This window comes from Hylobates moloch, unplaced genomic scaffold, assembly GCF_009828535.3.
Source record: "Hylobates moloch isolate HMO894 unplaced genomic scaffold, HMol_V3 SCAFFOLD_18, whole genome shotgun sequence".
Lineage (NCBI taxonomy): Eukaryota > Metazoa > Chordata > Mammalia > Primates > Hylobatidae > Hylobates > Hylobates moloch.
In genome coordinates this window covers 26,759,910-26,785,642 of record NW_026652293.1, presented here as the reverse complement: position 1 = coordinate 26,785,642, position 25,733 = coordinate 26,759,910, and the positions used below count along the sequence as shown (strand labels likewise).

The 25,733-nt window shown below is 36.2% G+C and overlaps 1 protein-coding gene across 1 annotated transcript; it reads right to left on the bottom strand.

The window, feature by feature from the left end:
- Positions 1–798: 798 nt before the first annotated feature.
- Positions 799–9,424, bottom strand: PTGS2 (prostaglandin-endoperoxide synthase 2). Its single transcript, XM_032137097.2, has 10 exons — positions 9,242–9,424; positions 8,323–8,439; positions 8,061–8,204; positions 7,262–7,405; positions 6,654–6,835; positions 5,838–5,921; positions 5,468–5,714; positions 4,899–5,185; positions 4,250–4,397; positions 799–3,765 (listed from the first exon to the last, which is right to left on the bottom strand). Exons 1-10 carry the CDS (start codon positions 9,291–9,293, stop codon positions 3,356–3,358), a joined length of 1,815 nt encoding a protein of 604 aa, XP_031992988.1. The 5' UTR covers positions 9,294–9,424; the 3' UTR covers positions 799–3,355.
- Between the last annotated feature and the right edge of the window lie 16,309 nt (positions 9,425–25,733).

Below are 25,733 nucleotides of genomic sequence, written 5' to 3'. Positions count from 1 at the left end.
TTGTGCCAATTCAGCACAGTACAGGGAGAGTATACAGAGCGGAGGGGAGTGATTAGAATGATGAACAATAGAATCTGAGCTAGATGCATACAGAAGTAAATGGAAAGATAAAAGATGTGATAAATAGTGAAGTGATGAGGTTGGTGGATCGGTAGGTTCAGTGAGACTGAGAGTTAGATGTTAGAGTGTAAGCAATAAAATAGGTGAGCTGGAAGATGCTTGGAATCAAGATTTTGGAAGTGGTACTGTAATTAATCATAATGATATCAAGATATGTATGATTTCGGGAAATATGGTGGAAGAGGGCATCCCTGGAATGGAGAAGACCAAAGAGGAGAGGCCAGGCAAGATGCTAAATATGTGGTCCATGTAGATATTGAAATTACCAAGATGTCAAAGATGGAGGTACAACAAAAGCCTATGAGCTTTTGTATCAATGATTTGCCCAACTTTGTATAATTTCCTCTGCTTTGAACTTCTTTATTCTGTGCCTCCTTCATAATATTTGTCTTATTCTTTGCCTTATTGTGTATTTTCTTCTTCTTCTTCTAGACTAGGCAATGAAAATAAGCTTGTTTGCCATCTTCTGTAAAGATACACAAACTAGACATTTTCCAACACAGTGTCACAGTGAATAAGGATTATGAGATGTAAATAGTGACTCTAGGAAGCCTCTATATAACTGAGGGCAAAACGGTTTCATGAAGGGCCAGCCCTAGTTTTGAATAGGTAGGAGAATGCAAGATAATAGTTTAAGAATAATGCTTCAGATAAATCTTATGTCATATGACAAAGATATATAGAAACAATCAAAGTTTATTTTCAGAAAAGATCTGTCAATTTTTAAATAGTACAAAAATAAACAGACATTTGTTTCCAGACTTATCTTTTACATAAGTTAAATACACATTTGTCTGAGGCATTGAAACATTCACATACACAACCCAAATTCCCAGGTTTTGTCAGCAGATCAATGTTAATAACAAATCCAGTTTTTTTTTTTAAATCAGTGAACAATGTTTTACACAAGCATATTGACTATTTCTTTCTTAACCTTAAACCTTCTAAACATAAAATTGTAAAGAAGATTCTCCTGAGTTATTTATCTTTAATGATATTTATTTCATTTTCTCCCTCTTCCTAAAAGAAAAATTTTTTCATTTATATAAATACTATTATCTGTAATCAGCGTTTGATTTAAAAATATTAAAACCCACAGTGCTTGACACAGAATATTTTCTCAATAAATTGTGGCTGAACAAATTAATGAAGCATCCACATGTCCCTCAAAACATTTTTAAAGGTCAGTCTTATGGCACATTCAGGCTAATGAGACAATATTCTTTCTGGGCTAGCACATAGGCCTATCCTAAGGACAAACATTTAACCTTAAATATCTCAATATACCAATCAGATTTCTAAAAATTTATTCACAAATCTTAATACAATCATTTCTTTGGATTGTTTACATAATATTCAGAGAGGTAACCCCAAAGAAAATATACTGATTGTGACATAACAAAAAAAAATCAATGATTGTAGGCTTAAACACAGTTTATAACCATAGTGTCCTAATAAGACATAAATAATAATCTTCAATAAATTAAGTAATATACAGTACCATTAAATGTCAGTGACAATGAGATGTAGAAAAGAAGTATTATCATCATTATTATTATTGCTGAGAACTACTTAGATATCGTTTGGTTTTGTTTTTAAATAAGAAAGGGCATTAATTAGAATGGGAATGTAACTTTTTTCCAGTCACAAACCCCGTACAGTTCTCTCTGAGGCACTAGCCTCTTTGCAGGCATCTTGGTTACAGATAGCTAAAATTAGCTATAAATAAAATTCTCTGCTTTTCACTTAAAATAAGTGTATACTATTTTTAAAAGGGCCTTTTTTTATTTTAATCTGCTTAAGAGGAGCTAAATAGCAGTCCTGAGCTGAGATTTTCCTGAAAACTTGCAAAAGTTCAGGTAAGAAAATATAGACAGAGTCCAAAGAAAGTGAACTCTGATCTTAAAACTAGTAAAACAAAATAGGAGAAATGAAGTGATGAGAAGACAGTGTCTCTTTTTAGCAAAATGGCTAAAAGAAGAAAAGAAAAGGAACAGCATGCAGATAGCCAGGCTTGATTCCAATGCACCTACTGAATTGGCTTCAAGACTGAGATAAAATTAATGTGTGAAATGAATTTAAGCATTTTGAAGAGGTATTTTATGAGGTCATTGCTACCTTTTGCAATGTGATATGGACTGCTAAATTAAACTGTGCAACAGAAAATCTGAGAAAACATATCGTTATTCAAGCACAGCTTGGTACTTCATTAACCTCACGGCAAAATCTGAGTACCAGGCCTGCAGTGCACACGGATAAAAAAAAAGTTTCCTTCAAAAGTTTCAACCTAAATTTGAACTATAATTTGGTTTTCTTCTTTGTTATTGCTTATTTTAAAGGTAGACTCTTTCGCTGCTATAGATTTTACATGTTACCAGCCATATAAACAAATTCTGGAATATCTCAACAAAATATTCTTATTTTAAGATAACACTGCAGTGGCTCCACCACCTTAATAAATTTGGCATTTTGATTTAAAAGGAAGTCGTAACAGTCACATTAAAAAGGTTTATACTCTTGGTGAAGAAGGAACATCACTTATACAATATTTTAACAAGCAATTGTAGTAAAATTTCTACTGATTTTACAGATTTAAATCCAAGACAGCTTCTTTTTGGTATATGTACAAGTTTAATAACTTTAAGAAATAAAACAAGCTTTTACAGGTGATTCTACCCTATGAATTTAGAAATTTCAAATTACTGTTTCATTGCTGACTTTAAAAAGTAGACATGAAATTACTGGTAATGTCTAATTTAAATATTAATTTAGTAATGCACTGGTACCTGTTTTTGTTAGTTTGATGATGGAAAAATGTCCAAAAGTACTTTAAAATTTCAAACATTAGTTACTTCTAACGCATCATGGAAGATGCATTGGAAACATCGACAGTGTAAAAGCTTTCAGCATTTTGCCATCTTGTGGCAGCGTTTAAGTATTCAAACATCTTTACTTTTGTTCTTATAAGTTGAAATTCAAGTAAAAAGACGTCAAAACTCATTTCTCTCTGGTTTATGAGAGAATAAAAACTGTTTTCCAAACTTAACAGCAACAGCAAAATCTTTAGAGTAGTGACATAAAAGTCTTCACAAGTATGACTCCTTTCTCCGCAACAGGAGTACTGACTTCTGTTACAGAAGATGTTAAGTAACATAGGAGTTTAATATAAATATTATTAAATAATTAAATTAATAGACATGGTTCATATAAATAAATAAATATGATCATTAGACTTCTACAGTTCAGTCGAACGTTCTTTCAGTAGTACTGTGGGATTGATATCATCTAGTCTGGAGCGGGAAGAACTTGCATTGATGGTGACTGTCTTGATGAGCTCTGGATCTGGAACACTGAATGACGCAAAGGGACAGCCCTTCACGTTATTGCAGATGAGAGACTGAATTGAGGCAGTGTTGATGATTTGAAAACCCACTTCTCCACCAAAAGTGCTTGGCTTCCAGTAGTCAGGAGAACATATAACATTACCCATAAGTCCTTTCAAGGAGAATGGTGCTCCAACTTCTACCATGGTCTCACCAAAGATGGCATCTGGACGAGGCTTTTCTACCAGAAGGGCAGGATACAGCTCCACAGCATCGATGTCACCATAGAGTGCTTCCAACTCTGCAGACATTTCCTTTTCTCCTGCGAAGGCGATGAAGACAGAGATACCACCAATGTCAAACTTCACAACATAAAAAACAGTTTGATTCTTTCGCTCAATTTGCTGCCAACTTCTCTGTTTCCCTTTGACCCCTGATTCTTTTAAGAAGTTTAGGGGCCAGGCGTGGTGGCTCACACCTGTAATCCCAGCACTTTGGGAGGCCGAGGCGGGCGGATCACTAGGTCAGGAGTTTGAGACCAGTCTGGCTAACACGGTGAAACCCGTCTATACTAAAAATACAAAAAATTATCCAGGTGTGTGGCATGCGCCTGTAGCCCCAGCTACTCAGGAAGCTGAGACAGTAGAATTGCTTGAACCCAGGAGGCGGAGGTTGCAGTGAGCCGAGATGGCGCCACTGCACTCTAGCCTGGGTGACAGAGTGCGGCTCCATCTCAAAAAGAAAACCAAAAACAACAAAAACAAACAAACAACGAAAAACGAAGAAGTTTAGAAATTGTTTCTTACCTGTAAGTTCTTCAAATGATTCATAGGGCTTCAGCATAAAGCGTTTGCGGTACTCATTAAAAGACTGGTATTTCATCTGCCTGCTCTGGTCAATGGAAGCCTGTGATACCTTTTGTACTGCAGGTGGAACATTCCTACCACCAGCAACCTGTGGAAAGTAAAATTAGTTGTAAAACAAGAATTTGAGGCATATTTACTGTTTGTATTCAGCTTGTCTTAGGTACAAATCAGGTAAAACTGAAACTCCCAGCGGAGACAATTTTTATTTGCTGGAAAGATGCTTACATGCATTTCATCAGGAGCTCTGCTTAAAGTTCAATGGGACACCAGTCTAGAACTAATTTGCCTTTTTAAATTTCAAAAATAAAACTAGTATTCAAGCCTAAAATATTTATTCCTATAAGATTATAGATACTTTTTGAAAATATTTTTAAGGTAGGGGTACAATTGGCTATTTGTTTGACAACTGTAGACTAGACTAAAAGTTTAGACTTTTCAAGCAAAGTTAGGCTTCTTATATCAATAAAATAATTTTACTAGCAATATAACTAACTACTGTTTTAGTAAGTTTAAGAAAAATAATTTCCTTGGCAGAAATTCCAAAGTTACTGACTAGTCCTTTGTTTTGGTTTTCAATAATAATGCTTACCCTGCCAGCAATTTGCCTGGTGAATGATTCAACAAACTGGGTAATTCCATGTTCCAGCAATATAGAGTTGTTGTAGATAAACTGTTGATAGTTGTAGTTCTGGTCATGAATTTGAAAGGTGTCAGGCAGAAGGGGATGCCAGTGATAGAGGGTGTTAAACTCAGCAGCAATACGATTTTGGTACTGGAATTGTTTGTTGAAAAGTAGTTCTGGGTCAAATTTCAGTTTGAAGTGATAGCCACTCAAGTGCTGCACATAATCTTCAATCACAATCTTAATAGTCTCTCCTATTTGCACAAAATAAATAATAAAAACATTTATTGCTTCTGATCACAAGCTTTCAAGCAATTGGAATGCAATTTTTAAAATTTGCTATTCGTTCATTTCTGTTTTCTTCCCTGTCAGTATCAAAAGATAGCTATATGATCAGTCATGCTTACATATTTAATGAATATAGAATGTGTGAGTTTTCATTTACCACATCTTATCAGTTACTCAAAACATAACAAAGATAGCACATTACTTTTCTCTGGGGAAGAGGGTTTTATATAAATCATTTTCTTGTTTACCTATCAGTATTAGCCTGCTTGTCTGGAACAACTGCTCATCACCCCATTCAGGATGCTCCTGTTTAAGCACATCGCATACTCTGTTGTGTTCCCGCAGCCAGATTGTGGCATACATCATCAGACCAGGCACCAGACCAAAGACCTCCTGCCCCACAGCAAACCGTAGATGCTCAGGGACTTGAGGAGGGTAGATCATCTCTGCCTGAGTGTCTTTGACTGTGGGAGGATACATCTCTCCATCAATTATCTAAAAAATAACGATAATAAATAAACATTAGCTAAAAAGTTAAGGAACACATTTTTAGGGATTTTAAAATATGGGTGTAAACGGTAAGTAGTAACTAAGTCTTAATAGTCACAGGAGGCATACCTGATATTTCATTTTTCCATCCTTGAAAAGGCGCAGTTTATGCTGTCTATCCAGAGTTTCACCGTAAATATGATTTAAATCCACCTAGAAAACGATGAAAAAATTTTAATTTGTTGCTGTTGAAGTTTTTCTTATATAAAGTGTCTATCATATAATTCATCATTAAATAATTTGATCATTTAGCTTTCTTTAAAAATTTTAAATAAAATATACATTTTTTATAGCCACAAATTGCTAAATTAATTTGTTTATCCACCAAAGCGACAAACTGATATGTCTTTGTGTTTAATGGAATTAATATACTATATTGAGCTTATATCATATATATTATATACTTCACTATGACGATATGGTAATTCTAAAAAAGTATAAAAATGTATTATTTATAAAAAATTCTTACGAATAACTTTAAGCTATGCTATTGAAATCCAAAAAGTAATAATGCGGCAAAAACCTCACCTTACATTATTGAAAGCAGCATAATCAGGGTACAATGTGTTTTTGAGGACATAACATTTTGCAGTACTAACATTTTAAACTAAAAAATACAGGGGTCAAATTACAAATAATGATACCTGTACATATGTATGTGTGTGAATGTTTATATATGTGTGTGCATGTCTGTGTGTGTGTATAATTTTACTAGACCAGGGAAGTAAATGGAAAATTCCTTTAAGGTTTTTATAGATAAGACTTCTTTTTTAAAAAAGTGGATAAGTTATTTGGATCTATCTATCTGTATATCTCCTTTAATGTTAGCCCTTGACTATGACTTGGTATAATTTTACTAACTCTAAGATATTAACTCTATCTTACCCCATGGCCCAGCCCTTTGGTGAAAGCTGGCCCTCGCTTATGATCTGTCTTGAAAAACTGATGTGTGAAGTGCTGGGCAAAGAATGCAAACATCACGTTTGTGCCCTGGGGATCAGGGATGAACTTTCTTCTTAGAAGAAATTTTTCCACAATTTCGTTTGAATCAGGAAGCTGCTTTTTACCTGAAAAATGAGAAAGCTAAGATAAGAATCCATCTATGTATTCGAGAAAGGAGATGGTGACTGTCAATCTACCAGGAATTCTTCATTTATATGAGAATTACAATTGTGAATAGGATCGTAATATAAACAACAGTTCTAAGATATGGGGGAACAACTTCTTACTGAATGATTTTATCTATTTTAATTAGAATTATTTCATTTCTAATGAAATACTTTGAAAATATTAAGACATTATACCAAGATGCTCATTTGCTTTTACATAATAGTTTACATAGACTCATACTTTTAAAAATACCCATAGATACCCATGATAAAAGTAAAAACTGCTTTTGTTAATAAATAAATGGTAGTCTAAGGTCGATTTTTTTGGCAGCAATGCAGCCCCTCTTATAGTTAATACATCTCTAATGGGTTCTTCTTACTCACCTTTGACACCCAAGGGAGTCGGGCAGTCATCAGGCACAGGAGGAAGGGCTCTGGTATAATAGGAGAGGTTAGAGAAGGCTTCCCAGCTTTTGTAGCCATAGTCAACGTTGTAAGTTGGTGGACTGTCAATCAAATGTGATCTGGCTGAAATTTTCAAAGAAAAAAATGTTTTATTTATTCTCATTTTTTAAGTAAATCAACCATTATTTTTATTGTAAAATGTGGAAAGTGGCACTAGAGGTTGAATTTAACTCCAAAAATAAAAAATAATCGATTTTAAAACAACTACACTTTATAGTCTAACGGCCATTTGAAATACATCTTTAATAAAATACATATACTCTGCACATTATAATCTGGCAATATTGATTTTTCAGGTAGCCATCTGCTCACTATCCAAGAGGCCTATGAAAGGAATGGCTGAGTATGGCACCCACTTTAGAATCATGGAAAGTTATTTTCTTGCTGATCCAAATCCAAATTTGTTTTAATGGATGCTACATGTTCAGAACAATTCTGTGGCCCATGGGCATTCAATAAACAGCTGGACCATGCCTCCTCCACAAACTGACCAAACAGTAAAGGTTAGAAGAGGTATACAGAGTTGTGAGTAGACTGTATAAACTGGATGGGACTAAATGTCACTATTTTTGGCCATTAAGATGGAAGGCAAACTTAAAAGGTATCTTAAAGTCTTTTTGATAGGCTTGGAAATATGTTTTTAGATTAGGCTTACAGTATTATAAAGCATATTTTTCTTTGAGAAAGCTAAAAACCTTAGAAAGACACTTGTACTTACATGTCAACACATAACTCATAATTGCATTTCGAAGGAAGGGAATGTTATTCACAACGTTCCAAAATCCCTTGAAGTGGGTAAGTATGTAGTGCACTGTGTTTGGAGTGGGTTTCAGAAGTAATTTTATTCTTGTCAGAAATTCCGCTGCAAGAAGACGAAGAAAGGGAGGGAGAAATTAATGGGACTCATAATAAGACACAAATCTATACAATGATAACTATCCAGCCCCACTCCTAATGAGGCAACCAAAGGACAAACTTACGTGTTGAGCAGTTTTCACCATAGAATCCTGTCCGGGTACAATCGCACTTATACTGGTCAAATCCCACACTCATACATACACCTCGGTTTTGACATGGGTGGGAACAGCAAGGATTTGCTACAATTAAAGGACAACAAATAAATCATTCTCTAGCGTCTTAATCTTAATTTAAACATTTAATTGTTTTACTATGAATCAACTTTACAATAATAAATTCAAGAAATATATAGGTAGTCATGGAAATACAATTTTTTAACCAGCCTTAGAATGGATAAAACGTAGAAATACCAATTTTCTATTCTAAATAAGGATAACAGCATATTCAACTTGGCACATCGTGTTACTAAGCTTTTCTTAGTTAACTCTTTAGATGTTAAAATTAGGATTTTTAAGAAGTTCAAATAAGTAGCACTTCACCTTCCAAATTAAAATGGATCTAGTACACTAATCAACATTTAGAGAAAAATTCAAAGTAAAACAGCTTACTTTTAAGACATTTTGCTTATCTTAAAACATAATCCGGGCTTTCCTGGGGGCAGGAAAGAACTGGCTAGAGTATTTAGAACAACTTCTTCCACTCAATAAAAAGAGGTTCCAAATATAAACAGTTCACATATATTGATCAGATCCTGTCGTATCATAATGACAACCTGCAAATTAGTATCATCTATCCCTATTTAGGAGGTGAGAGTGTCTCAGATCGGTTAAGTAACTGGCTCATAATGATCAGGGCTTGTGGGAAAGCTGGAATATCCACGGAGTTCTTTCGGACTCTAGCGGTCCAAGCTCTTTCCCAAGTCACGTAGCTTCTCTATTCGGAGAGAAGTCGGAGTACTGGGATAGACCCAGGAGGTCAGAGCGGAAACTCTGCCCGGGTGCGTGGAACCGGAGTCCCCGGTGCGCGGCGCCAGGTACTCACCTGCATGGCTGAGCGCCAGGACCGCGCAGAGCAGCAGGGCGCGGGCTAGCATCGCAGCGGCGGGCCGGGAGCGGCGCGGGCGTAGGCTTTGCTGTCTGAGGGCGTCTGGCTGTGGAGCTGAAGGAGGCGCTGCTGAGGAGTTCCTGGGCGTGCTCCTGACGCTCACTGCAAGTCGTTTGACAACTGGTCGCTAACCAAGAGAACCTTCCTTTTTATAAGCCTGAAAACCAAGCCCATGTGACGAAATGACTGTTTCTTTCCGCCTTTTCGTACCCCCCACAAATTTTTCCCTCCTCTCCCCTTAAAAAAATTGCGTAAGCCCGGTGGGGGCAGGGTTTTTTACCCACGCAAATGAGAAAATCGGAAACCCAGGAAGCTGCCCCAATGTGGGAGCAGAGCGGGTAGTCCCCACTCTCCTGTCTAATCCCTCCCTCTCCTCCCCGAGTTCCACCGCCCCAGGCGCACAGGTTTCCGCCAGATGTCTTTTCTTCCTCCCAGTCTTTGCCCGAGCGCTTCCGAGAGCCAGTCCTGGACTGATCGCCTTGGATGGGATACCGGGGGAGGGGAGAAGGACACTTGGCTTCCTCTCCAGGAATCTGAGCGGCCCTGAGGTCCGGGGGCGCAGGGAATCCCCTCTCCCGCCGCCGCCGACATGTCTGGTCTGTACGTCTTTAGGGGGTCGAGGAAGTCACGTCGGGACAGACTGGGGCGAGTAAGGTTAAGAAAGGCTGGCGTGTTTTATGTTTTAGTGACGACGCTTAATAGGCTGTATATCTGCTCTATATGCAGCACATACATACATAGCTTTTTAAAAAACTCTATTTTGTGGAATGAAATAGCTACCCTCAGTGTACATAGCTGTAATTTATCTTTGTAGCTAAGTTGCTTTTAACAGAAGAAATACTGTTCTCCGTACCTTCACCCCCACCTGTTTCTTGGAAAGCGGGGGAAGGTAAATTCTCCTCATAATACTGCTCCTAAGCAGTTACCCTGTAAGTAGTTAATGTGAGCTCCACGGGTCACTGATATAAAGTTTCCTGCCTTCTGATGGACAAAGGAAGCGGCGATGGGCAGAATTTGCAGGGACGCTAAATGTCCAAAACGTCTGCCTTCAAGCATTTCTCTCCCTGATGCGTGGATTATTTTGGTTGCTAGCCCTTCATAGGAGACACCGGTAAAATAAATTCGAGTTTTAAAGTTCACTCTTTTGTCTTTTCTGTCCACTTTTCCAAGATTATGAGTTGTGACCATGGATCAAAGTACAACATAGCATTTACTTTTCAGTTGTCTGGGCTTATTGGGGCTAATTTCCTATTCTCGTTTCGGAACATAGTTGGATGAGGAATTAATTAGATGGAAGGGAGATTTTGACAGTTGGAATTTCATCTTTGCTTTTGTTTAACATCTATCATGGGTAGTGCTCAGGGAGGAGTATGTGAGGGTGAGATACTAAAAAATATATATATGTATATGTGTGTGTATATATATATATGTACATACACCAGAAAAGAAGTGGAAAATAGAAACTTCAGTTATGTCTTCAGTCCTTAGCATTACAGGAAAAGGACAGCATAAAACCTGAAATAAAACTACACCAGGTACCTCAATTTGTAGAAGTCTTATAAGAAAAAAATAAATAAGAGACTCACTTGGAGTTTTTTTTTTTTAAACGTTTTGCTTAATGTACACATCTGATTCTACATGAGACACAAATGACTAAAATTCCATCTCATCTAGGAAGCCTTTCTCCTGCTGTAGTCATATTTAATCATTCCATTTATGGCACTCCCATTTATTGCATGGAATCTTACATGAAATTTCAACTAAGAGCGTAGATAATTTTCTTTTTGATAATTTAATAATTTCAATTTTCTGTTTCATTTTAAAGGAGTAGGTTGCATCTACTGAAATTTGAAGTTTATAGTTAGAGCTACTAATGTTAGTTTGGGTTAGAAGCCATGTTAGAATCCAGAGTGTGAGAGTGTACTAAAATTTTACATTACAATCCTGAATTCATTTTGAAGTGATCATCATCATTATCTTCCTTATCAGATGTTAATTGTATACCTATTATGTATAGAAGTATGTTCTGTTGTCTGAAAAGAGATTTTGAATACAAAAGTGAGGGAAAAACAGGGCATAAGGAATAATCATATTTAGATTATTTTAAACTCAAAGGAATTGAACTCCATCTATCTCATAGTGGAAATTCTGTCAATTATACAGCAGGATAGAGTGAAGAGAGTTCCATGTACCTGGAAAGTAAAAAAAAAAAAAAAAAGTTCAAGGAGAATCTGAGACTTTAAGGATGGGCAGAGTTTTAGAAAGAAGTGCAAATCTGAGCATAAGGAAAAAAATTACATAATTTATTAAATAATTTTTACAATTCTGAGACAATAAAATAAAATGGATAGGTACATTTGGGATGCTGGTCATGGGAGTGTGTTAAATGTGCCAAACTAAATTAAGACAACTAAACCTGTTTTATATGGAAAAGTACTGTGACTACTGTGTACCATAAAAAAAGGTTTGATTACGTAAAACTTATAGCTCTCATGTTTGCATATATTCAATGTTTCTGGTCTATTTTAGGCAAATATATGGATCTGTTGTACAAAATTTCTATTAGTGTCTGAAATTTGTTGGGAAATACTCTACATGAAGAGAAAATAAGGAAGAATCTTAAAAATCTTCCAGAGCATTCTGTTGAGTTTTACTGCCCCCTTCTGCTGCTTGAAATTTTGTCAACTTTTTTCCTAAGATGCTGGGAAGATCACCAGACAGATTTTGTGTTTAATTTTATAATGTTCTAAACATTCACATGTTGCACTGTTCATTTCAGATTTAAGTTTCATGAATATGTTGAAAAGAAATGAAATATTTATTAATTGAAGCAATAAGCCATTCATGTAAGTTAAAAGATAATGAACAATAAAGACTCTTAATGTCCAAAATTCCAAATAAACTAACTTTTTTTCCCCTTCCTTGTACTTTGAGCAGGGTTCTACTACTCATACATGTAGATCCATTATCTCAGGCAAGGGTCCTCTTTCTATTTCCCTCGTTTCTTCTTTGGTGGGTTTAGTGGTTCACTTAGAGAGTGGAGATCACCCCTTGTCTTCTTTCTTTCATGGCATGTTGGCTGAAAAAAGAGCTTTGCTGTCTTGTGTCAGGGTTATTCTTAACATACATTGGCAAGGTTATGCCATGAAGTTTATCTCTTCCTTGAGTAGCAGAAATGCTACTTATAGAAGATCTTTACTTTAGTCCTTTAGTAAAGCCTGATTATTTACCCATTCTTAGCTACACAAGATAGTTTTGAGGCTATAAACAAAAGCATATAATTTGTTAAATTAAGAAAAGTCCTTTCACATAAGTCAATGAAGAAACACTTAAAAAATCTATTTCTAAGTTTTATAAAACACTGATCTCCTTTCTATCTCTCAAATATCTCAATTCTTTGATGGATTTTTCTTTTACTTCATTTTTTTTTGTGATTGTTTATTATAATACTCAGATGAGCCAAAGTAGTTGAACGAGTAGAACACAGTCTTTGTATTGGACCTAGAAATCTCACAAGGGGACAAGGAAGGGAAAGAGAGTGTGAGGTGGGTGCACTGGAGCAGGCAGGATGTGAACACACCCACCCACAGAATATGAGGCTTAGGACTTTCAGTTTCTGATCTGGCATGTCAGGAAGGAGCTTGGAAATAGTCACTTCATCCTAAAAACAAGTAAAAATCTAAGCAAACCGAAAAATCAACACTCTCAGAACTGTCAGAGAAGTGAGGTGACAGGTCAAAACCCTACTTAAAAAATTTGAAAGACAGACCATACAAGAACAACTTACTGGAGCAGAAATGCACAGGCAGAAACCTCCATGAAAACAGTAACTGGGTAGGAAAACCTGAACTGTAATTGATGAATTGCTGGAGGTTCAGTGCAGATAAGTCTGCAAAGAAAAAATTCTGGAAGACTCCCACACTTTTGTGAGTTTTGCTTCCTGGAGCTCTACGAGGTTCTCACAGTGAATATCAGAGAAAACTCCCCCTCAGCTCCATCAGAGTATAGTGTTCTTAACAAGGCCTATACTCAAGAGAAACTATTTTATAATATTAGAGCCTAAACTATTGGGATTTTTGTCAGAGCCTAACTGAACTAGAAGAAGGAAAATACCCAAATTTCACTGGCTCTAGCCTTCCATACGGGGGAAGAAAAATACCCAACTCCAGCCCTCTCTTTAGCTTCTACATTGGAGAAGGGAAATACCCAATTCCAGCTCCCTCCAGTGATCTTGTTCCACTTAAGGACAGGAAAAGAGCAGAATGAAAAGCACTCGTGAAAGTCACCGTTCATAGGCACAGGCTCACTAAAAGACTGAGACCTGCTATAGGTCTATAGAATGCTTCACCTCCCCTGACCTCTTATCTTCACATTACAATTTATTGAGTTTCTTTCACTCAGTACATCATGCCTGGCTTTCAACAAAAAATTAGAAGTCATACTAAAAGACAAAAACATAGCTTGAAAAGACAGAGCAAGCTTCAGAATCAATGTCAAATATGGTAAAGATGTTGAAATTACAATACCTATGAATTTAAAACAACTGCAGTTACTATGCTAAGACAACACACAATAATAGTTTGGTAATGTAAGTAGACAGATGGCAATTCCAAGAAATAATCAGAGAAATGCTAGAGATCAAAAACACTGGAACAGAAGTCAAGAATGCCTGTAAGGGCTCATTAGTAGACTGGACATGGCAGAGGAAAGAATCCCTGTGATTGCAGATATATAAATAAAGACTTCTAAAACTGAGAATCAAAGAAAAAAACACTGAACAAAACCAAAACATAATAATATCTAAGAAACATGGAGCAACTATAAAAGGTGTAATATACAGAGAAGGAAAGAATAGAAGGAGAAGAGAGAAAGGAACAGAAGCAATCTTTTAAGTACTAATGATAAGAATTACATCTGACTTCTTCTCAGTTACCCTACAAAGGAGAAGAGTGGAATGAAATATTTCACATTGAGAGAAAACAACCCACAACCTAGAATTCTGTACCCTAAAAAATTGTCTTTCAAAAGTGAAGGAGAAATAAGGTTTTCTCAGACAAATGAAAATTGAGGCATTCTGTGGCCAGTAGATCTGCTTTGTGAGAAATGTTAAAAGAAGTTATTGAGATAAGAAAAATGATACGGGTTAGAAACTTGAATCTACATACTAAAGATACAAAGAGCATTAGAGAAGAAATAAGTGAAGATAAATAAAAATATTTCTTTTTCGTTTTTTTGAGACAGGGTCTCACTCTGTCACCTAGGCTGGAGTGCAGTAGCTTGACTTCGGTTCACTGCAACCTCTGCCTCCCGGGCTCAAGCAATCCTCTCACCTCAGCCTCTTGAGTAGCTGTGACCACAGGCCCATGCCACCATGCCCAGCAATTTTTTTTGTGTGTGTGTGTTTTTAGTAGAGACAGGGTTTCGCTATGTTGCCCAGGCTGGTCTTGAATTCCTGAGCTCAAGCAATCCATCGGTCTCCCAAAGTGCTGGGATTACATGAGTGAGCCACTGCTCCTGGCCTATTCTTCTTATTTTAAATTGATATAATAGATAACATTTTTTTGAAATAATAATAGCAATAATGTATTGAAATATTACAGCTTATGTGCAAGTGAAATGAATAAGAGTAAAGATACAAAGAATGAGAGAAAGAAATTAGGAGTGACTTATTATTAGGTACTTGCATTAGCCATGAAACAGTATTGTGTTTTTTGAAAGGAGAATTGGACTGGTTGTAAATGTACATTGCAACCTTCAGGGCAGCCACTAAAAAGTCAAAAAGAAAGATAATTCATATTACTGAGAAGGGAGAGAAAATAGAATGATATAAAATACTCAGTTAAAACCTAAAATAACAGAAAAAGGAGCAAAAAAATAGGAGCAGAAAGTAAGGGCAATGAAAAATAGAAAACAGTAACAAACAGGGTAGATATTAATTATTCATTTGACTATATCAATAATCAATTTAAGCAGCTCTCTGGGTAATCACAGGGATGAGAAAATAGAATGATATAAAATACTCAATTAAAACCTAAAATAACAGAAAAAGGAGCAAAAAGATAGGAGCAGAAAGTAAGGGCAATGAAAAATAGAAAACAGTAACAAACAGGGTAGATATTAATTATTAATTTGACTATATCAATAATCAATTTAAGCAGCTCCCTGGGTAATCACAGGGATGATAATAAAAAAAAAAGTATCAATGGTCTAAATACATCAATTGAAACATAGAGATTGTCAGAATGGATCAAACCAGTACCACCCTACCAAGTATAAGTTTTCTATAAGAACCCCACTTTAAAAATAAAGTCAAGTATAGATTAGAAGCATAAGAATAGAGAAAGAGAAAGCATGCTAACACTAATCAAATAAAGCCAGAGTAGTTCTGTTAATTTCCAACAGGGGAAACTTCTGAGCAAGAAAAATTATCAGGAATAAAGGGAAATGTTACATATGATGGAAAGGTTGGAAATTCTCCAAGAAGATATAACAATTCTTAACGTGTATGTGCCAAACGATGGAGCATCAATATATATGAGACAAAATTGATAAAACTGCAAAGAAAAATAGATTAATTCATTATTATGGTTGGAGACTTCAACAGCCCTGTGTCAGAAATAGACAGATACAGCAGACAGAAAATCATTTAGGACATAGCTGAACTCAACAGCACCATTAATCAACTAGATGTAACTGACATCTATAGACTACTTTATCCAATAACAGCAGAACATACATTATTTTTTAAGGAACATATAGCAAGATAAACCGCATTCTGCACCATAAAACACACCTTAACACATTTACAAGAATATAAATCATACAATATATACTCTCAGGCCACAATAGAATTAAACTAGAAATGAATAATAGAAAGATAGCTGAAAAACTCCCAAATATTTGGAGATCACACAGAACACTTCTGAATAACACATAGGTCAAAGAGAAATCCCAACAGAAATTAAGAACTTCTTTTGAGCTAAATAACAATAGAGTTGAAATATTGTAGGATACAGTGAAAGCAATGCTTAGAGGGAAATTTATAGCATTGAGTGCTGTAATAGAAAAGAAGAAAGATCTAAAATCAATAATATAAGCTTCTATTTTAGGAGACTACAAAAAAGAAAAGTAATTAAATTCAAAGTAAGCTGAGGAAAAGAAATAATAAAAAATTAAAGTAGATATTAATCGAATCAAAAACAGAGAATCAAAAAAGAAAATGGATAAAACCAAAAAGTTGGTTCTTTTAAAAGACATAAAGTTGATTACTCTAGTCAGGCTAAGGAAAAAAAGAGAAGACACAAATTATTAGTATCAGAATTGAGAGCTCCACTGTGGTGGCTCATGCCTGTGGCTCATCCTGGCACTTTGGGAAGCCAAGGCAAGAGGATTGCCTAAGCCCAGGAGTTCGAGGTTAGTGAGCTATGATCACACCACTGCACTCCAGCCTAGGTACCAGAGGAGACCTTGTATCTAAAAGTTTTTTTTAAACTAGAAATAATAGAGGAGACATCACTACAGATCCCATGGACATTGAAGGGATAATAAAGGAATACTATGAACAACTTTTGACCACAAATTTGGTAACCTAAATGAATTTCTAGAAGGTACAATCTGTCAAACTTCACACAATAAGAAATTGATAATCTGAATTAGACTATCCCTATTTAAAAAATTGAATCAATAATTAATAACCTTCCAAAACAGAAAGAATCAAGCTTATATAAGTTCACTGGTGAGTATTACTAGACATTTAAGAAAACATTATACTAATTCTTTGTAATCATTTTCAGAGGATAGAATCAGAAAGAATATTTTCTAACTCATTCTATGAGGTCAGCATTACCTCATAGATTACTGTAAAGGCATTACAAGAACATAAAATAACATACCAATATCTCTCATGAACATATATGCAAAACCACTCAACAAAATACTGGTAATCCAGTCCAACAATATATACAAATAATTATGCACCATGACCAAGTCAGATTTTTCCCAGTATGTAAGGCTGGCTTAACATTAAACATTTAATTGACAATCTATCACATGAACAGACTAAAGAAGAAAAATCACACAATTATATCAATAGCGCAGAAAAAAACATTTGACAAAGTCCAATACCCATCATAATAAAAACAAACAACAAAGTAGAAATAGAGGGAAGGTTCCTCAAGTTGATGATGAACATCTACAAAAAACTTACAGCTAACACTAATTAATGATGGGGGACCAGAAGCTTTCTTACTAATACCAGAAGTGAGACAATTTTGTTCTTTCTCACCATTCCTTTTCTTTTTTCTTTATTTATTTTTTGTTTTTTGAGATGGAGTCTCACTCTGTCACCCAGGCTGGAATGCAGTGGTGTGATCTTGGCTCACTGCAACCTTTTCCTCCCAGGTTTAAGCAATTTTACTGAGTAGCGGGGATTACAGACATGTGCCACCATGCCTGGCTAGTTTTTGTATTTTTAGTAGAGGCAGGATTTCACCATGTTGGCCACACTGGTCTTGAACTCTTGACCTCAAGTGATCTACCCACCTCGGCCTCCCTATGTGCTGGAATTACAGACAGGAGTGATCCACTGTGCCTGACTCATCACCCCTTTTCATCATCATGCTGGAAGCCCTAGCCAATGCAATAAGACAAAAATAAATAAGTAAATAAGTAAATAAATAAATAAATAAATAGTATACAGATTGTGAAGGAAGAAATAAAACTGTTTTTGTTTGCAAATGAATGACCATCCATGTACAAAGTTTATAAAAACTGACCAAAAAACTCCTGGAGCTAAGAAGTGATTATAGCAACATTGCAGCACGCAAGGTTAATGTACAAAAGTCAATCACTTTCCTGTATACCAGAAATCAACAAGTGGAATTTGAAATTAAAAACACATTACCATTTACATTAGCACCCTCCAAAACTAAATATTTAGGTATAAATCTAACTAAATATATATGAGATCTGTGTAAGAAAAATGACAAAACTCTGATGAAAATATCAGAAGAACTAAATAAATGGAGAGATATTACATGTTCATAGCTAGAAAGACTCATGATTGTCAAGATTTCAGTTCTTAAATTAATCTATAGATACAACATAATTTCAATAAAAATTCCAGCACATTGTGTTGTGGATGTTGACAAACTTATTCTAAAGTTTATATGGAGGCTGGGCACAGTGGGTCACGCCTGTTATCCTAGCACTTTGGGAGGCTGAGGCAGGAGGATTGCTTGAGCCTAAGAGTTCAAGACCAGCCTGGGCAACATAGTGAAACTCTGGGTTTACAAAAAAAATTGCTGGGTCTTGTGGTGCATGCCTGTAGTCCCAGCTACTCAGGAAGCTGGGAGAGGAAGATTCCCTGAGCCCAGGAGGTTGATGCTGCCATGAGCTGTGATCAACACCACTGCTCTTCAGCCTGGGCAATAGAGTGAGAACCCTGTCTCAAAAAAAAGGAAGTTTATGTGGGGAGGCAAAAGACCTAGAATAGCCAACTCAATAATACTGAAGGAGAAGAATAAAGTTGCAGGACTGACACTATCTTACTTCAAGACTTACTATAAAGCTACAGCAATCAAGACAGAACTGTATTTGCAAAAGAATCGACAAATAGATCAACAGAATAGATAGGGTCCAGAAATAGGCCCACATAAATATAGTCAATTAATTTTTGGCAAAGTGTACATGGCAATACAATGGAACAAAGATATCATTTTCAACAAATGGTGCTAGAAAAACTGAACATTACCAGGCAAAAATAAAAAATAAAAAAATCTCTTGATACAGACTTTACACTTTTAATAAAAGTTAACTCAAAATAGGTTATAGACCTAAATGTAAAATGTAAAATTATAAAAGTCTTAGATGATAACATGGAAATCTAGATGGACTTGGGTATGGCAATGATTTTTTTTTAGACACACAAGGGCATGATTCATGAAAAAAGTAATTGACAATTTGGACCTTAGTAAAATTAAAAACATCTGCTTCACAAAAGAAACTGTCAAAAAAGAATGGGAAGACAAGTCCCAGACAGGGAGAAAATATGTGCGAAAAACATTTCAGATAAAGGACTGTTATCCAAAATATACAAAGATGTCTTAAAACTCAAAAATAGGAAAACAAACAATCCAGTTAAAAAATAAGTCAAAGGCCTGAATAGACACAGTGCCAAAGAATACACAGGTAATACATGGCAAATAAGCATATGAAAAGATTTACCACAACACATGTCTTCAGGGAAATGCAAATTAAAACAAAAATGAGATAATACACACCTATTGGAATGGCCAAAATCCAGAACATTGTCAACACAGAATACTGGTGAGGAAATGAAACAAGCAAAACTTTCATTGATTGCTGATGGAAATGCAAAATAGTATAACCACTTTGGAGGATGGCTTGGCAGATTCTTACAAAAATAATACACTATCCAGCAGTCGCACACCTTGGTATTTACCAAAATGAGCTGAAAAGTATGTCCACACAAAAGCTGCATGTAAATGTTTTTGGCAACTTTATTCTTAATTTCAAAAACCTGGAAATAATCAAGATTTACTTCAGAAGGAGAATGGATTAATTGTGATATATTCAGTCAGTACAGCATTACTCAGCACTAAAAGAAAATGAGGTACCATCCATGAAAAGACATGGAGGAATCTTAAATACATATTACTAAGTGAAAGAAACCTATCTGAAAAGGATACCTACTGTAGGATTCCAACAATATGATATTCTGGAAGAGGCAAAGCTATGGAGACAGTAAAAGGAGTAGTGGTTGCCAGAAGTTGGGGTTGGGGGTGAGGATGAAAAGGCAGAACACAAAGGATTTTTACGGCAGTGAAACTATTCTATATGATACTATAATGGTGGATAGAAGGCCGGGCACTGTGGCTCACGCCTGTAATCCCAGCACTTTGGGAGGCCGAGGCGGCCGAGGCGGGCGGATCACGAGGTTAAGAGATCGACACCATCCTGGCTAACACGGTAAAACTCCGTCTCTACTAAAAAAAATACAAAACAATTAGCCGGATGTGGTGGTGGGCACCTGTAGTCCCAGCTACTCAGGAGGCTGAGGCAGGAGAATGGCGTGAACCTGGGAGGCGGAGCTTGCAGTGAGTCGATATCGCGCCACTGCACTCCAGCCTGGGCGACAGAGTGAGACTCCGTCTCAAAAAAAGAAAAAAAAGAAAAAATGGTGGATACATGTCATTACACATTTTTAAAACCATAGCATGCACAACACCAAGAATGATCCCTAGTGTAAACTAGGGACTTTGGGTGATATTGATGTGTCAGTGTAGATTCATTGATTATAATAATTGTACCACTCTGGTGAGGAATGCTGATAGGACATGAGCTTTCCTTGTAAAGGAAGGTACAGGGGTTCTATGGGAACTCTTTGTACTTTCTGCTCAATTTTGCTGTGACTCTGAACTGGGCTTAAAATGAATTCATTTTGCATATTAATTCTACCTTTTATAGATATTACATTTCATTATTAGTGGTGTGAGAAAACAATGTCCACCACACGAGCCACAGGACTGTTTTGCTGAAGGCGATGCATATTTGTTTGCTGATTCTTGATAATCATTGGGAAAAAGCTTCAAGGTTAAATGCTGTGTAGATTGAATAGTGTCAGATGCTCATTGAGATACTCATAGAAAGTTTACTTCCTTTCTTAACTAAAACCTTACTCTACCCTAAGGACAAGGATTGCTTTGCAAACATCTGAAAAATTTATTCCTTCTCTCACCCCCCTCATTGCCAAAGATAGCATTTATATGAAGCCTCTTTCTTCCTCTCTTGAATCACTACTCTCTTGTTTTAGAGGTTCACATCTTTCCCAGTAGCTTCGACAAGCACTTCAGGGTTTCTTGCTTCCAAAGATTTACCCCTTTCCCTTACTCTTACCTGAAGCTCAAAACCATTTGTGAAATGGTCCCCTGGATCTTTTCATACCACCATAATAAAAATTCAACTTATTCTCTTAACAAAAAATAATTTTCCTTTAATATTTTCCATAGGAATGAACAGGTTCACAATTCACCAAGATTTATTATTAGTATTCATCAACATCTAATGTGCTACATATTTTACTTTCATATTTTGTTTACTATCTGTCTTCCCCTTCCAAATATGTAAATTCCATAAAGGTCAAGTTTTTGTCTGCTTTGTTTACTGTTATATTCCAAGCACCTAGAACAATGACTGGCATATAATAGTGCTCAATACTTATTGAATAAATGGGTGAATCTATCTTCTTTGAAATCAACTTCAAAAATTAGATGACCTTCATTTTATCATGTAGCTATTTCCTAAAAATATAATTTTAAAATCAACATCATCAGCATTTTTGAAGCCCTTAATTTTTTTTTCAAATGTAAAGGAGTAAGACTAAAAAAGCTCTTTTTAAAATGCAATTGTTGTTGCAGACACTTTGGGAGTCATGTCAATGTGATGACTGGAGCTGTTACAGCCATCTTGCACCTGAGGAACAAGTCAACTTATCCATGATATAAGAAAAAAATGCTAAAAGAATCCTAGTTTTTGATGGTATTATTGAGGAGTCCTGATCAATTTCCCATAGACCTTGCCCAACCTATAAATTTATTGTTTAATAAGTCCCAACAGCTACGCATAAGCAGTTGGGTTGAATATATGTCAATTTTAAAGTCTCAGTTTTTAAACATATACAGACGGCCCTTGAAAAAAACAGTTTGAACTGCATGGATCCACTTATATGCAGTTTTTGCAATAAATATATTGGAAAAATTTTTAAGACATGTTTGACAATTTGAAAAATCTCACAAACTATGTAGCCAAGAAATACTGAAAAAAAGAGAAAAGGTTAGGTATGTCACAATTCATGAAATATATATAGATACTAGTCTATTTTATTACTTACTACCATAAAATATACACAAATCTGCTATAAAATTAAGATTCATCAAAATCTAGACATGCAAACACTTACAGACCATATATGGTGCCATTTGCAATGAAGAGTAATAGAAACAAATGTAAAGATGTAACATTAGACTATAGCTGCATGAAATTAACTGTAGTACATACTGTACTATTGTAATAATTTCAGAGCCAGCTCCTGTTGCTATTGTAGTGCCCTCAAGTGTGGTAGTTACCTGCTTCAAACACCTCCCTGTGATGCTAATCACCTCCACTTGAGCAGTTCATCTCTCCAGTAAATTGTGTATCCCAGTAAAAAGTAATCTCTGATGGTTCTTGTGTCTTTTTCATCGTGTTTAGTACAATACTGTAAACCCTGACTAACACCATGGGACCCACACAAAGTGCCATTAGTGATGCTGGAAGTGCTCTTAAAAAGCAGAGAAAAGTCATGACATTACAAGAAGAAGTTGAATTGCTTGATATGTACCATAGATTCAGGTCTGCAGCTTCAGTTGCCCACCATTTTGAGATAAATGAATCCAACATAAGGACCACTGTAAAAAAAAAAATAGAAAAGGAAATTCGTGAAGCCATAGCTGTAGCCATGCCAGCAGGTGTGAGAACCTTGCACTTTTTGCAAAATATCATTTTATCTTTTGTGGAAAATGCAGCTTTTATGTGGATGCAAGATTACTATAAAAATTCATATGTATAGTTAGACTCTAATATTATTTGAGTGAAAAATGAAGTCTTTATATGACAACTTAAAGCAAAACGACAGTGAAGAATCTAAAGCTGAAGAATTAAATGCCAGCATAGAATGGTTTGGTAAATTTGGAAAGGTTGGTTTAAAAAAAAGTTGAGACAATAAGAGAAACAGCTTCTGTGGACCAAGATGTAGCAGACACCATCAAGAAAATCACTGAGGAGAAAAGATGTCTGCCTGAACAGATTTTTAGTGCAGATGAAAGTGCTCTATTTTAGAAAAAAAAATGCCACAAAGGACATTTATTAGTAAGAAAGAGGAGCAGGCCGGTTTAGTGGCTCACGCCTGGGATTCCAGCACTTTGGGAGGCTGAGGTAGGCAGATCACGAGGTCAGAAGTTCGAGACCAGCCTGGCCAACATGGTGAAACCCCGTCTCTATTAAAAATACAAAAATTAGCCAGGTGTGGTGGCAGGTGCCTGTAGTCCCAGCTACTCAGGAGGCTAAGACAGGAGAATTGCTTGAACCTGGGAGGCGGAGGTTGCAGTGAGCCAAGATAGTGCCACTGCACTCCAGCCTAGGTCTCAAAAAAAAAGAGAGGAGCAAACACTAGAATTTAGGACAGGAAGGAATAGGCAAACTCTACTATTTTGCACAAATGCAGTTGCATTTATGATCAGAACTACCTTGATCTATAAAGCTGCTAACCCCTAACTCTTGAAAGGAAAAGAAAAACACTAGCTTCTAGTCTTTTGGTTGTACTATAAGGTCTGTACAAGAACTCTTTTGCTGAATTGATTCCATTAATGCTTTGTCCTTGAAGTCAGGAAGTACCTAGCCAGTAAGGGGCTGCCTTTTAAAGTTCTTTGGATATTAGATCATGCCCCTGGCCACCCAGAACCCGATGAATTCAACACCACAGGTGTTGAAGTGGTCCTGTGGTGTTGAAGTGTTCTACTTGTCTCCAAACACAATCTCTAATAGCCTTTAGATCAGGAGGTCATAAGGATTTTTAACACTCATTACACATAGTACTTTAGGGAAAAGACTGTCAATGCTATGGAAGATAATCTCGACAGAGAGAACAACACAAAAGTCTGGAAGGATTATACCATTGAAGTTATCATCATTGTTATAGAAAAAGCCACGAAGCCATCAAGCCCAAAACAATGAATTCTGACTGGAGAAAACTGTGTCCAGATGTTTTGCATGACTTCCCAGGATGTATGATAGAGCCAATCAAAGAAATCACAGAAAAGATCATGAATCTGGCAAAAATGGTGGGAAGTGAAGGGTTTCAAGATATGGATCTTGGAGAAATTCAAGAGCTAATAGACTCTACACCAGAAGAATTAACAGAACAACTGGATGGAGATGAGTGCTTCCAAACCAGTGCCAGATGATGAAGACGAAGATGTAGAAGCAGCAGTGCCAGGAAAGAAATTGACATTAGACAATCTGGCAAAAGGGTTCTGATTACTTAAGACTGCTTTTGACTTGTTTTGCAACACAGATACTTCCATGATATGGGGACTAAAACTAAAGCAAATTGTGGTAGGAAGATTGGTGCCATATAGAAACATTTTTAAAGAAATGAAAAAGCAAAAATGTTAGACAGAAATTATGTTGTATTTCCACAGAGTCACACTGAGTGTGCCTGCCTCTCCTGCCTCCCCTTTTACCTCCTTTTCCTCTTCTGCCTCTGCCACCCTCAAGACAGTGAGATCTGGCCAGGCGCGGTGGCTCATGCCTGTAATCCCAGCACTTTGGAAGGCCGAAGCAGGCGAATCATGAGGTCAGGTGATCGAGACCATCCTGGCTAACACTGTGAAACCCTGTCTCTACTAAAAATACAAAAAATTAGCCGGACATGGTGGTGGGCACCTGTAGTCCCAGCTACTCAGGAGGCTGAGGTAGGAGAATGGTGTGAACCCGGGAGGCGGAGCTTGCAGGGAGCCGAGATCCCGCCACTGCACTCCAGCCTGGGTGACAGAGCAAGACTCCGTCTCAAAAAAAAAAAAAAAAAAAAAGACAGTGAGATCCAACACCTCTTCTTCCTCCTCCTCCTCAGCCTACTCAGTGTTAAAGATGACAAGGATGAACATCTTCATGATGATCCATTGTCACTTAATAAATAGTAAATATATTTTCTCTTCTTTATGATTTTCTTAATAATTTTCTTTTCTCTAGCTTACTTTATTGTAAGAATATAGTATAACACATATCACATACAAAGCCTATCCACTGTTAGTCAACTGTTTATGTTACTGTTAAGGCTTCTGGTCAATAGTAGGTTATTAGTAGTTAAGTTTTTGGGGAGTCAAAGTTACACTAATTTTCAGCTGTATGGGATTGAGTATTGGTGCCCCTAACATTGTTGAAAGGTCAACTGTACTATTTAAAGTTGATATTATCCATCATATTTCATCTATCAAATCTAATAGCTTCCCATTGCTCTTGAAATAAAATTTAAACTCTTTTCTATGGCCTACAAGGCCATACCTACCTCTAACTTTTCCTCACACAATTGTCTTCCTCCTTTACTATGGTCTAGCCATACTGGGCTTTTTATGTTTCTTAATCTCTCTCTCTCTCTCTTTTTTTTTTTTTTTTTTTGCCTAAAAGCACTTCCACTTGCTGTTACCTCCAACCAGACTGGTTTTCCTCTAGATGGTTGAAATTATTCTCAGATATCAGTTCAAATATCATTATCTCCCAGGTACTTTCTTCATTACATTTTCTTGTTTAGTTTTTTCATTTTACTTTTTAAAATCTAATTTTAAAAATGGACTTACTTACTTGTTTATTGCTC

Coding starts and splice junctions, on each gene's coding strand:
- PTGS2 (XM_032137097.2), bottom strand. CDS start 9,293: ATGCTAGCCCGCGCCCTGCTGCTCTGCGCGGTCCTGGCGCTCAGCCAT. Junction 7,406..8,060: donor TATGAGTTATGTGTTGACAT/GTAAGTACAAGT, acceptor TGAAAATTTCAG/CCAGATCACATTTGATTGAC. Junction 5,922..6,653: donor CCAAAGGGCTGGGCCATGGG/GTAAGATAGAGT, acceptor ATCGTTTTCTAG/GTGGATTTAAATCATATTTA.